The 15305-nt window shown below is 37.1% G+C and overlaps 1 protein-coding gene across 10 annotated transcripts in view; it reads right to left on the reverse strand.

Moving 5' to 3' along the window:
- LOC107503951 (transducin-like enhancer protein 4) overlaps positions 1-15305 on the reverse strand; it is a 135755-nt gene that overhangs the window by 50088 nt on the left and 70362 nt on the right. For 9 of the 10 annotated variants that reach the window (XM_016132798.2, XM_036218318.1, XM_016132795.2 and 6 more), the window contains one exon: positions 14476-14492. The exons of the other annotated variant lie outside the window; for it this stretch is intronic. In XM_016132798.2, the coding sequence (XP_015988284.1) occupies positions 14476-14492 (17 nt within the window). The remainder of the gene's footprint in view (positions 1-14475; positions 14493-15305) is intronic. 10 annotated transcript variants of the gene reach the window in all.

A 15305-nucleotide genomic window follows, 5' to 3' on the forward strand; every position in this document is an offset into this window, starting at 1 on the left:
TAACTCTCGCAGACCTATTTAGATGAATTCTTCAGAAACATCTTTCTCTGAAGTATACCCACCTTTATAGACCATCTAAAACACTCTACAGCTTTTGAGCCAACATTTAAAGGAACTTTTACTTCAAGAAATTTTAAATATGCATGCAATCCTCAGCCAAGAAGACTTTATATTTTGGTTTGTGATAGAGAAAATACATGCACAAATGAAGCCCGAGGAAGAACTAAATGCAAAATGAAATCATCGAGCAAAAGGACAGGGGCTTCTCCGACACTCAATCATTTTCAGTCACACTATGTTGTCCGGTAAACTGCATTGATAATTCCTCATGAATAAAATGCCAGCATTATCATCTGCAGCTATGTTGTTGACATGCTTTTGCTATTTCACTAAAAATACCATTAATTTTCTGGCTTCACAACAGCTGAGCTACTCCCCATTTGAATATACAAAAGAGTATTTTGTTTAAACCAAATTAAAAGCGTTCCAGTAAATGACTTTCATTTTGCTAGCTATACTATTTTAGCATATACTGTTTTTCTTAATCCTCCCTACCTCAATGCCATGCCTGTCATCTCCCCAAGCCAAAATACTTCCATTATTAAATTCTTTTTTAAGTAGGGGAGGGGGAATCCAGAAACTATTTCTGTTACAGCATTCCTGGCCAGTAACACACCTGAAGGGCATAAGTATAATGTGGCTTTTTTAAGGTTTTAAGACATGGTGGCCTCTTTAATTTTCTCCTCTCTTTTAGCCAAGGTACATACATAGTAAACTATTTTCCAATTTGGTACCTGTAAAGAAAACAGTTCTACACACACACATACACATGCACACACACACGCACACTTTACACCTTCCATTTCCCATCTAGATAAGTTCCAACATTCCCCATTTAAAGTCAGAATGAAAACCACTACTCCTGCCAAGCCCTCCTGGCATCTCACCACTTTATTTGTTCCCATTTGTATCTAATGCTTTTGTCAACAGTTCAACAAAAGTCAAAGCAAACAACCCACTGCAAACACTGGGAGTAACAGCAACAAGCATGAATCCTTCACAATTATCCAGCCCAGCTGCTCCAAGCTTGTCAAGGCTGCTTTCATTTACAACAATGTCAACAAAAGGCTGAAACCCAATAACTAGATGGGTCAATATGGCCACTGTATACCCTCTGGAGGAGGAAATGCTGAAACACCTCCTTCGCTGCTTGGGCAAACATGTAGAATAATTCAGTCTGATGGACAAGTGCTTGTCTAATCATTTGTTATGTGAATTATTCAAAGACTTCCCATGTAAACTACTACACAGGGCTCTTCAAATATTTCTGAGGCACTTCCAGCTGTCCGACTGCCCGTGTGGGAGCACATGAAAGGAACAAAAACATGAAAACAGAAATCATGACCCGAGTTAGTTCCCAGTGATAATCTCTAGTTTGAGAGCACCAAGTCTTTACAGCTAATCCTTTTAAGTCTAACCTTGCCTGGCATTGCCACTACAGACCCAAGCTTCACTAGGGACTGGACTAGGGGTGGGGCCAAGTGGAAAGTCATTTACTTGGCAATCAGAGAAACATACAACCATGGCCCTTGACTACCTTTTACCCTGTTCAATTTAAAAGTTTCTCCCTCCCTTTCACAAGCACTGCCAATAGGTAGAATATGCGTTTACGGTTTTTAATAGAGTATTTTAAAAGTATAGTTAGACATGTATTAACGAGCTATAAAGCATAATTTAAAAGTACATGTTCCTCAAGATTATATTTTAGAACATCAGTTCCCTGCCCTAATTTTGATAGAAATGTTGATGTTTAGTTAATAGAATTATTTTGAGATGTAACAGCTGAAAATTCCCACTTCACTTTTTCTTCTTAAATATATGGCGTGCCAAACAGCCTGACAAAAGCTGTTCCTGACCTAGGCTCTGGGACCTCACCCAGCTAATAAGGCCGTCCTCAGGACCAAGGGGACATGCTTACACCTAATCTCTGCCCACCCACTCTAGACCATGAGCTGGGTACCAGGCCCCTGAAATTCTTTGCTGAAGGCCCAAGTTCAGGGTTGACCTGGTCCTTTTCCTGGGGCCTCCCTGGACTAAGCTGTTGGTTTGAGCACACCTACACCTGATGGCAGCTCTTGGGGTGAAATGAAGCTTTGAAGTGAGAAAGAAAACATGAGGGTCAACATGGCTCCAGTAATGAAAGGCAAGGGGCCTGATAATTTACAATTCGAACCTGGCCTTTCAGATCATCACGAAGGTATATTTATTAACTGGATTTATAACTTTTAAATACTTAAGACATATGATATGAGGGTCTCTACTTTTACTCTTTTTCAGGCCCCACAAATGTTAGAGATAGTCCCATAAGGGAGGTATCATGTGCAGTTTTGAGGCTATTCCTAAATGTTCCACTACGATACTGTACATAAGAAAACCACATGAGAATTTTGTTTTTATAAATCTACATATCCACAACAGTAATGAAAATACTGATCTTATTTCTATAAATACTTTAAATATGCATTGAGTTAAAAAGTTAAAAATATAATCAAGAATTATTGCTGTTTGCTGGGCTAGTATATACAGCAGGGATAAAAATATCTGAATGCTAGAGACCTTTGTTTTTCTAGATTATTTGTGTTGTCTTTCCTTTTCCAGCTTTCAAACATCCAGATTACAAAATTACTGCTTTTAACCCGCTTTGTCAAACATAGATGAAGGAAACAGCAGAGATTCAAACTCATTCAAACTCATTTCCTCTCCTCACTATAGCCAGTTTACTCATTGCCATTATCACAGAATTTTCATTTCTTACCACAGGTGTCTAAGAATTTTTAGTTTCGGGCATAAAGAACAGTGCTTTCAAAAAAACAAATACTAGTCTGGAATGTGAAAAACACAACTTGAGAATTCTACTTCCTTCTAAAGATCTCTAATAATGCCTGTAACTGTTATATTACTGAAGCTGGCTTCAAGCACCAACTAGAAAGTTGGTACTTGAAAGAAGAGAATTTCATCTGAATAGAAATGGGCCTATTTACTGAGAGCAGAAACAGAAAACTTTTTTTCTTAAACCAGAGAAACCACCCAAAAAGCAAGTGAGGTGATTAAAAACACTCACAAGACCCACATTAATATTTTGTTTTGCTGATTCCTACAAAACATGATGTGAATGCCAGTAAGAGATACCATCAAGATTTGAAGTCTACAGAATGTTGCCACTGGCATTGCTGTCAGTGTTTGCTAAAGGTTCCATGTTTGCATGTATTTGCACATCAGCCATGGCAGCTTCCTGGGAAGACTGCCTTCAGAAGCTAGTCTTCCAATCATCATAAACTACTTTTATATGCACATTTTAAAAGAATTCAGGACTAACCGGAAGCTCAGAGAACAATCCATTAATATATTTTACTCTACTCAGAAGGCAGCATATCTTAGTTCCATACTTTAATACGAAAATGATTTGAGGTAAAGAATTATATCTAATCTTCACTATGCACCCCCAAGGACTCAGTGCAGGCCTATCTGCCCTCCAGCTGCCAAATCAGTACCTACCAACTAACTTTAAATATTTAATTTAGTCAGCATTGCTCAATTTTCAAGTTCATCTATCAACACCAACAGGTTTCGAAATCAGGAACCATTAAAATTATAATTTTTGGTTAGCTGTCTATTATAAAATCAGGAATATCTCTCAGCTAAGAAGGTACAGCAGTGCCTTTTCAATATCCAAAGGAAAATATGTAGAGGTCGAAAAGCCGTTCTTACTTAAATGACCCTCAATATTAATGACAATCAAGCAAATCAAATGGACTAGCATGTAGCACACTTTTGTCTTACTCCATTTTTTAAAAAAATTTCTCACCCTAAATATTAAACACACCAATTTCATCCAGCGTGAGATGTTTCATACATAATATTCTTTTTTTCCTCCTCAGGAAAGAAAGATGATTGACCTCTAAGGAGCATGCAGGAAGAGGGGAAAAAAGGGTAGAAGAAAAAAGGTAGAATTGAAAATGACAAGGGTGAGCAGAACAGTTTACAAGTGAGCATCTGGCACAGACAGAGGAACTGAACACAAAGTCTGCAGAGTGGTGCTGCAGTCCGGAGGGAGGGGTGTCAGTATGAAAATGGAGGGAGGGGCAGGAAAGGGGAAGAATTGCAGACAATCCTGCTAGGATTGGGGGAGTAACTACCTAACCAAAGTATTACTCCTAGATGCTTCTCTTATTTAGTCACAGTTTGCTCTATTCTCCCAAGGGCAAAAATGTCACCGGCTTAGTTTAAAATTTCTCTAAATAAGGTCAGAATAGGACACTACAAGATTTTATTATCAAAACAGATTCCAGCCTAAGCATCCAATTCAAGAGTCTCATTCAGACTAGTCCAATATGGTTTGGTTATAATCCCTGGGGTAAAAGCTGGGCCTGGGGCTGGGGCAAAGGTGTGGAATAACTCAGAGACCTTTCAAGTCCTGCTAACTATGGTATAAACACAAGTGATTATTTCAATTTTCTCTAAAGATTATTTTTTCAGGGCAGCCCAATAAACCCAATAATGCTCAGGTCTACTAGAAAAAATTTTTATTCATTTCCCCATGCACCAGAAAGTAAGCTAATAACGTCCCGCTGAGTGTGCTGTCAGGCCAAATCCCTCCACTACTGAATGCACTACCAGGATAAATCTCCCTTCACTTGCCATTCCACCATCCACTTTAGGGTAAGGCCCTGGGGACTGCTCAAGATTACCCCTCCACAGTGTCACAGGCACAAGCCCGAGTGGCCCAATCAGTGCCAAGAAAAGAACAAACTAAAAAAGATTAATTCACAGATGTTCATGCATTTCACATACACATACCCCATGGTCCGTTGCTAGGGCAACGGGAGACCACCAGTGTGCGCTTTATTGGCTTTATGAAGTGTGTCTCAGGGACCATAGTCCAAGAAATGCTGCACAATAACAGAGTGGCTTTTTTGAAGCCTCGTTTTGTGTTTATCCACATTTAACCTTATGAGTATTATACAGAGCATCGTTACGCATAGCCTTCAAACCCCCCTACCACCACCACACCACTGTTGGCGCCCACTACCGCCAACTCCAAACTGCCTCAACTTTCTATGTAGGAACATTAAAATGCCTCTCCTGGGGGTCCATTTTGGGAAGATCCAAGTTAAACTGCTCAACCAGTTCCACAAGGGGGGGGGGGGGAGGAGGAAACCCTACTACCATTTAAAGATCATTATATTAATGTGGCTGATCATCATCAACCATGCCTGAGCAGTACAGAAGCTACAAAACTGAAATACACACATGCCGCTTATTTTCTACACATTGTGAGGAAACTTGCTTTAAAATATCGAGTCTGTTTTCAGCAGATGGAACAGCAGAACCAGCAAATTTATCAGGCCCAAGTCTTTCTCTATCCAACTGAACTTTCTGCAACGATGGGAATGTCCTGTATCTGCACTGGCATGGCAATTACCACAGCCACATGTGGCTACTATGCACTTGAAATGTGGCTAATGCAACTGAGAAATTGGGTTTTTAACTTTTATTTCATTTTAACTAACTTAAATGGCTTCATGTGGCTAGTGGCTACCATACTGTACGGCACAGCTTTAGAGGCTTACCAGACAACTGTGCAGGTTTTTTAAAGTTTGTTAAAAGCTGTTTCTTCATGCTTTTAGTTCCTGCTTATTTCATAAAAATATAACTCCAAGTGAATGTACACAGAACAGTATTCAGAATTGTGGCTACCGCTTGCTGTGCCAGTTCCAAACAGCTCTCAGCACTCGGCCTCATCAGCCCGCTTCTTTTGTCCAACAGGCCCAGGGATGAAGACTGACTTCCCCGGTCTCCCCCCCTCCTTATCCCACCCAGGGTGGGAGGTTAAAATCACAAATGTCACAACTCTCAGAGCAGTAGTACAGATCAAGTGTTAATCTAAAGGGATGGGGTAGCTGAGGGGGAGAATACAGGCTGGCGGAGGCGGGGGCGAGGGAGGATCTGGAATGAAGAGCAGAGAAATAAAGCCAGTGAATAGATCAGCAGAAGCAACAGCTTACATTCAGATTCACAGGAGAAAGAACACACCAAGACAATCATTTCCTGGGAAAAGCTCAAGCCTAATGAGAATTTACTCTGCTCCTTTATGTGACAACCAGCCCTTTTGTGGCATGGGCTTCCTGACTGACAGGAACCCTGGGCCCCTTAATAGGATTTCCATATTATTTCCAACACCTGCCCAGAAGTTATTTGTTTACATTGAAGGAGGCAAGATTCTCAGATCAGACATCTGCTTCTAGTTCAGGCATATCTTAGGAAACCATCTAGAAAGCAGCTTTGTTACCATGGTGACATTTTTATTTTCCTCCTTTAGTTGGCTCAAAACATTAGCATTTCCAATTTTATTTTGTTGTTCAAAAGGCCAAATGTTGCTCAAGTCAACAGAAGTTAAAAGAAAGATAAATGAATGGAATACTAAAAAATATCCAGAATAATTAAAACGACCAGAGGGAAGAATTAAAAAAAAAAAAAAAATGAGATGTTATTATACGGCCCTACTGGCTTCTCTCATTGGGCGGTGCCGCTACGTGTTTACCTCCCCCCTCCTCCCCTTACATTTGAACATTCGGCAACTTTGAAAGTACTGATTTTGGGAAAATGGTTCAAGAATCCTTAGGGTGAGATGCAATTAAATGAGGAATCCATTTCCATAAAAAAGAATTCCTCAGGCTCACCCTATTGCCATATTTTAGGAAGTTCACTTACAACAAGAATACTTAAGACATTTTAACTTCCACCTCACTGCCTGCAACTCAGTCAAGGGGAGGGTGGCAAAGGATAGGAAAGTATAGGCTCTCTGTAAATATTTAGTGGTTGAAGAGGGGATGGAATATTAAACTGTGAAGGAAGAAAGGCGGACTGTACGTGAGTAGATTACATATGCATGTGTATGTTGTTTTTTTTCTGTTTCTTGTGAAGCAAAATTGGAGGCATCATTGAACCTAGAGGAGGGGGAAGATGGGGACTTAACCACCAATTACGACTATCGCACATAAACAGAAATTAAAGTTATAATACTAGTACTTAGAACTTAAAATGTTTTTTTTTTTTAGAATTGCATAATTTTTACACAAAGAACTGGATTGGTTCTTAATAATGAATCTGATCAACTTAAAGTAATAATAGTTTGTTCAATATTTAGATTCGAACTAAAACAATATTCAGTTGATTACTCAGAACATGTTACTCAGCCCTCAACAAACTTCCTTTCTAGTCCTCTTTTGTGAAGCCTGAATTCTGTTCAATCCTGTCCCAAGGTAGCTGCCATGGTAATAATTAGATACAACTCTTCTTCATGACCAAAATTACAACTCTTGTTATTGGTGGCCACTATGTATAGAGTCTTTAACCCAGAAGATATCTGAATTACTTTAAACAAAATATGTAAGTGGGATAGAGTAAATGTCACAGCAGAAATGATTCAAGAACACAAGAAGTGACAGTATTAAGCTGCCCCCTCGGTACTTTTATGATTTTTTCCAGAATGGGTTGAGAAAGTGTTATTACCAGAATACAGAAAAGATGGTAAGCAATTCTTTAATTCTTCTGGAAGAATTATCTACATTTTGAGAAACTAATGCTTTTGAAATTCAAGTGCCAATTATATAGAAACTTCATAGTGTAACATTTTTGTAAGAGATGAAATGCACTGTAATTAAGAAAATTAAAGACATGAAACATCAAGATGAAATGTCTGTAGTAACTAAGAGGGTTGGTTTATGGAAAAGAATTATACCACCCTTGCCAAAAATCAGCTGGGTAAGGCAGACCCCAAAACCAGCCCGCCTCTGTTAATTAATATTTGTTCCGCTTTGGTGATCCATGCAGGAGGGCGCACAAACAAGCACGTCTCCTCCAGTCACATCATTAATCCATTCATGCTCACCACCTGAGGACCAGCTATGCCCTAAAGATATTTATTCATCTGCTAGACAAACAAACAATTACAACATATTTTCAGGAATTAGGGCACCTGTTACATTTCACACAGCTTACATGCCTAGAGGCAGGTATCAATTAATACTGAACAAATTACTCCATCATAACCCCATAGAATAAATATTCCTGATTGTTCTTTGATAAGGTAACTCTAAATAGTAAAACATATGGTAGAAATAAATGCCTCTACAAAGAATTAAAAAGTAACAGCAGTAGTGAAATATTTAACTTCAAATTACCTCCTTATTTTGGAAAAATGAAGGAGTTAAAACATTAAGTGCTTGAAAGGCATGCTTTAAAACATTAAAATATTCTGCTACAACCCAACACCTAAAATGTAATAAAATTACCATTGTGTTTATTTGGCTAATGCTATGGGCAAATTTACTAAAATGTACTCTTTGATATAAGACATTTATTGTAAAATTCATTTCTAAAATGGGATTGAGTAACATAAGAAAACATGCATGTACATTCCAAATGCTTGAAAAAAATGCCTAGAGTAATAGCTCTGAGATCCAGAAAGTTAAGTGTCTTGCCCACTGACACACAGCTCACCTAAAGAAACAGGATTTTCTAGTATAGTTAGGATTTACCTAATTCTATTACAATTCCCTTCTCAAACTAATCTTTGATTTGTCCTTCTATGCAGTTCCATAAAGAAGATTAATATTCTTGCCCTCAAGGAGCTAAAACTTTGGTTAGAGAGAACTTTACTGCTGGGAATGGGGCATCAGGGAAATCACCTGTAAGAAAACAGTTACTTTAAAAATCCTAGTAAAAATGTTATTTTAAAAAGTCTATCTTAAAAAATACTTATTGTTTTAAAAATGGAGTTGGATTTCAAATACATCATAATCATAATCTGTTTAAGAGTAAAAGGATACAAAAAGAATTTTAGTTATTGATTATCAGCATACATTTCTGGACATTTTACTCCCTTAATTGGTAAACCTCATTGAACTGTTGATCACCAACATATACATGCAAACCTAGACTTTGTTCTTCTACCCATCCTCCAATCATAAAAGACTTTTCCTTGTGTGAAAGTATTCTTGACCGCAAGGAAGCACAAAGAGACATCAAAAATATGGGCCATTCTACATGAAGGCTGGCCAAGGTTCTTCAACAGGTAAATTGTATAAGAAAAAATTTTTAAATGAAAAACTCTTGGATTAAGAAAGACATAAGAGATATGACAACAAAATGGAATGGACCTCATCTGAATCTCATTCAAGCAAACCAATTATTTGAAATAACCCGAGTTTGCTTATAGGCTGAATATTAGAAAATATCAAAGAATTATATTCTATAAGTGACTAAAATTATTATAGTTACCAAAAAAATTTCTATTTTTCAGAGAAATGTTTTCATTTTATTTACTGGTCAAGGGTAAATGCATACCACCTGGGATTTGCCTTTAAAATATTTCGGCAAAGAAGTAGACAATATTGTTGCCAAATATTGATAGCTCTTATACCTTGATGTTGAATAGATTGAAGACAATGCATTATTCCTATTTCTGTATGTTTCAAAATTTTAATAACAAAAAATGAGACAAAAAGCTTTCCACTGAGGATGGCACTGGCTATGTGGCCCTGGACAGGGCCTTAACACCTCTAAACCTTTCCTGATGAAGGAAATAAAGATAAGCACACATCAGCTCCCTGAACAGGTGAAATCTAAACTATGTCTTATACATGTAGTGTGTTGGGGGGGGGAGGGGGCGAGGAGTGGCTCAAATCTGTGGAGTTCAGTGTATATTAAGGATTTACCTTATTTTTTTGCTAGGTTAGAGTGTCCAAGTCAATAGCCCTTACTTAGATAGCTTCTTTTCTCAGATCACTGATGACAGAGAAAAAATAGGAGATAATGCAAGCCTTAATACAGTTTAGTTTGGTGAGGATGTTCATTTTCTCTTTCTCTCTCCCACCCTTTCCCTTTCTCTTTCTCTCTCTCTCTCTCTCTCTCTCTCTCTCTCTCTCTCTCTCTCTCTCTCTCTCTCTCTCTCCTTATACCCTCTTTTTAGTGTTTTATCGATTTCACCTATTCCTCTTTTTAATCTAGCCTATTATTTTATGCCTTGGTCTTTTTATAAAATACCCTTCTAAAGTCTATAGTAATGCAAATTTATACCACCAAGCTTTCTCCCAAAGGGTAAAATTACAAGCATTCCTGTCTTAAACAGGTATATGGGGGAGATGAGAGTATTGAAACTGCCTGGGCCATATGGTATCCCTCTCTTATTGCCCTCCCTCCTCAAGTGGTTTCTTCTATGCTATTCCCCACATAGTACATGCCAAGGGGTTAAACATATTAAAGGCGGACTCTTTTTTTGACTGATATTCCTTTGAGACAGGAAAAATAGGGGTAAGGGGAAGAGTGGACTAAGTTACACAAGTCACACAAAAACCTGGAATAGAACCTTGACCATTAAGACTCAATGTATAAAGTTTAGTGGCAAACAAAGTAATCATTCTGAAAATTCGGGCTAAAAACCCATTGGGCCTTAATCACACACTTCAATTTGAATATAAAAGGAGCTTTAGCCTGAATTAGACTAATTCTCCATTGATAAACCTTTATTGCCAACAGAGACTAACTGTAGAGACAAGAAGAAAAGTTATGTATGATATTTTAGTCATCTACATGGAAAAAACACCAAAATATAGCTGGGGAAGAATAAACAGACATTGCCTTAGATACAACAAATGAATGGATCATTGTGGAAACCCTTAAACAAAGGGTTTTTAAAAAATCCATACTTATTATACTAGCAAAAATTATAAAAACTATAAAGTTCAATATTGGTGGATTGTGTGGAAACACTCAAACATTGCACTTGGCATTTAAAATTGGTGCACACGTGTCTCTAAGATCAATTTGGCAATGTACAAGTCACTAAAAATGATCATATTGTTTGATGATGCATACAGCACTTTGGGGAAGATGTTCTGATGAAATAACAAAACCAAAAACTTAAATGGAAAAAAAATGTATTTATGCTATATTTTACAAATAAATGGCAAATTCTTCACAGACCTGACTTGAGGACGTTACTGCATTCAGAATAAAAAACTGGAGGACCATGTAGATACATAGAAAGGACTTATGAAGTAATAAAGCATTCACAGTATTATCGACTTGGGAGACAACATGGAGCTAATCAATATCTGGGGCTCGCGAATTTTGCTCTTTATATTCAAGTTGGTCTTGATTTTGGTGTCTATTTTTTTTTTGTTGGGAGGCTTTAGAACTGTGTATACATTTTGGGGAGGGGGTGGTAATTAGATTAATTTCTCAAGCTTAAATGCCTATCAAGTTTTAGGCAATTTGTCCTTCACACTTCAAATCATCACCCTCATTCTAGCCACTCAGAAGAGAGCTGCAAGTGTTGTGAGGAACCTAATGACTACTCTTCATGAACTAATACCTTTAGTGACTGAGAAGGAACTAGCTGTATGTGTGGATGTCTTCTCTGCCACTACTTTGGAGCCCACCAACTTTTACCTATCTGCTCTCAGTAGGAGGGATGGACAATGGAAGAAGGTTCCATCACCTCAGAAAACATTTCCTTGGCTGACTTTTTAAGAGACGAGAGAACGGTTTTAAACACTCCAGAAGACTGAAAGAAAGCCCTCACCCAGTAAAACCTACTTAGGGGGACTTTAGGAGTGCTAAATTTGGACTTTCCACCCTACCACTAAGCATAAGAGTAGATCAAGGTCTATTTCTTGCCATTTTCAGCCCCCAAATCTGGGGCTTACTATTGGGCATACAGAGTCACTGGATAGCCGGGTTACAAACAAGTGTTAACAGCCCTAGAACACACAACATTCTCGTTTTTCATCACCGAATAAATTGATTCTGGGGTCCTTTAAGTCCATATGTACATTCGCCACCCTTGTTGAGAAACTTCAGATACAGGTCTAACAAATAACAGGCTTAACAATGAATTTGACCACTGAAACGATAGAAAGCAAGATCAATAAAACCAATAGCATGTCGTTTAGTGGCCACAGAACTTCCAAAAAAAGAAAAAGACCTGACACTTAAACAAGAGAATTTCTTTCATTTTACTTGACATATAAAGGTAAAGCACCTAATTACCCAAATCTTTACATTAAGTTTAAATTTATATTTTATGAGTTATTCTGAAATCTGCCTTGTTTAATAATCTGTAACGTCAAGAAAACATTTTAAAATGTCTTTCACAATTAAACCCATCCCCACCTCATATAAATCAAAATTTTGCTACCATATCAAAACGTTACACTAGGGCTGTATAACATTGCCCACATCCTCATTACATGCAACACTAATTACTACCAGCAGATTCAGAATTTTCTGCACATTAGAGGCTTTTAGAGGAGCTATAAAAAATTTCAGGCACCATTAATTTAAATTTGTATTGAAATTTCCTTTTGACAGATGGCCAAAAATTACTTATTATTTAGAGTACCAGCGCTGCCTGTTTGCACATTAGAAGAGGAAAGGGAAAAATTAAAAGCAAGAAGGAAATTTATGTCACGTTCATTACCTGTTAAATGTTAAGGAGCATTATCCTGCATGAATAAATTATTTCATACAAGCCTGACTCCAGCTGCAGGCAACTGGCATGCTCTGGCTGATAAAAACCATCTCAAGTCACAGAGCAGACAGTCATAAAAAGCTCCTCTTAACCAGGAACCACTTATAGGAAGATGAGGACGATCGATGGAACAAGCAACTAACTGCTTCTCTGAGCATCAAAGAACACATTTACGAAAATTAGCACACTATTTCACCTTGAGAAACCACAGGACAGCCCCGAATCTGACACAACTTCAAATTTGAGAACGGTACCCCCCAAAAATCTATTTATAGCTACCAATCCATAACAGGTTAAGGCAAAATCATCCACCTCTATTTCGTTTTTTGCCCTGGCTTCTAGCTATAGACACTCACTCCCAGACTCAGTGAATGATTATAGATAATTTCAAAATACACCCTACTTCAGTGTGAGGGAATATAAAATGTAATTGACACAAAAGTGTGCACTGGAGTATATTTTCACAATCTTCTGGGAGTAGGGCAGGAGAGGAGGCTTTTGTTTAGTTCACTGGCCTGCCTAAAGGTGTGGATTTATCATAAGGAGGCAGGAAATGTTTATATCATGGCCTCAGAATAACTAGCCAGGCTTTCCAATGACTGCTATCAACTAATTCTGGTCAATGAATTTACTTATTACTTACTAAGTACATATGGGGTGACACTATAAGAATACTGTTTAATCTAGGTACTGATATACATATCATATAACTAAATACACAACTGTAAATGCATAATTAAATAACTCAATGTGTAAATTCCAATTGTAAATGTTGACATTTCTATGGGTGTACAGATGCCCTTTCAAATTACAAAGATTCTTAAACGGTAAAAATAGATACGCTTAATTTTTATTTTCCATTATTTAAGGGCTTTGGAAAAAAACTCCTTACTTCCCTTTTACTATAAAAGGACAAGGAATAAAGATGCAAAGTGACAGCACACATGGTTCCAATGGAAGATTTTAGTTTTCATACACATAATTTCATTAAAAATTGCAAGAGATGTAACTACTTATGCTCCAAAGCATTCAATTGTTGTAAGATATAAAAAAAGGAACTGAGAGTGCATCTGTGCTTTGGTCAATGCCTCAGACCTGTCCTTGTCTTCTAATGTATACAAAGTACAATGGCATACATAATACAGTTATATGTAATACAGTAGCGTATTTACATTGTGCCTGGCTCAAAAGTCATCAATCAACTTTCATATTTTGCTCATTTCCTGCTGTGGTAGCCTGTTTTTCTGGTTTGTTTACTATATAAATTCAGGCATTCTTAGCACATCCTATTCTAGTGTTACACAAGCATATTCAAATCATTAGGCCCTAAATACTTTTCCTTTTTCCTGAGGACTTGCCTATAAAGAGATAAAAAAGGAAGATAAGACAAATGCAAAACCTATGGAGAATAACTTGCTATACTGGAAACCAGAAGGTTATTAAATTAAAAACAAATCTTTCTGGTAAAGAAAAATTGCTTTGATAAGAGTTTTGTAGGATGAAACTGTTTCCCCAAATATGAGACTAATATGTATTTCCAATTTATTGACTTCCTTTCATTATTATTTATCTTATATCCAAAGCCTAACTGAAGAAAAGCAGTTATTCTTTTCACATGGCAAGACATAATAAAATGAGCAATGCAAGCCAGATCTAATAATTCAATCTTGGTCTACAAATCTGATTCTGATAGAGAAATGGGACCAGTATTTTAAAAAATCTCAACCACACAACTGAAAGTAATCAAAAAATACCGTTAACCACTATTTGGTAAAGCCCACCAAATTATTCTCTAAATATTGAAGAATCCATTACTAGATCCATTCAGATCATTCTGAGCCCCTTTAAGCCATTCCCTTGCCTGTGAATTTGAGTCCTACCTTGATGGAGTCTCTGTCTATAGGCAAAACAGCAACAACACACACAGATGAAGTAGTGGAAAGAAGGAAAAAAGAAAAGTACTAGTTAGTTTACATAAAATCATACATTTATCAAACATAATCTCTGCTAAATAATAAATGGCACAGATGTCAACTTTGCCATAAAGTTAATCATTAATACTACTTTACCAGATTCACAAAGTGCCAGTCTACCTTTGACATAGTTTCAGAAACTAAAGCTAGGTATTCCTAGTATTCATAGTCCTTATCAACTTTGCTACTTATAAAAGAGTTTATAATCATGCCTTAGCTCTGACCCATGGCATTAAGATAACTGAATGACCAGTATTACAGAGCTTTCAACATCAGAGATGGGAAATTTATTTTATGTGATAAATATCATTTACCCAAGATTATAATTCATGGTAATGACATTGCAACAGTAGATATGAAGTTTTAATTATGAACCACACCCTTCCAACCAAAGAACCACCTATGTGTTAGGGAAACTCCCACAAAGGAATACTGGGAGAGACTTTGTCATTTGCTTTTCTGTCATCAACTAATAAAAAATATTAGCAAGCACCATATAAACATATAGTTACATCAAAAGGTCTCCATACCATCATCTACTTTAGTGGAGGGAGGAAACCAACCTAGAAGGAGCCCAACACATTTAAATAACTTATGTTGCATAAACAATTGTTTTCTTATCAGAAGAATTAATTTCATGCTTCTAAAAAGACTGGGTGGGAGAGGTAGTTAAACCAAAAGATTTTATAATTTTTACTGCCCTATATATGCTGATCTAATTTATAAATAATAATTGA

Source organism: Rousettus aegyptiacus, unplaced genomic scaffold, assembly GCF_014176215.1.
Source record: "Rousettus aegyptiacus isolate mRouAeg1 unplaced genomic scaffold, mRouAeg1.p scaffold_m13_p_3, whole genome shotgun sequence".
In the NCBI taxonomy this organism is placed as follows: Eukaryota; Metazoa; Chordata; class Mammalia; order Chiroptera; family Pteropodidae; genus Rousettus; species Rousettus aegyptiacus.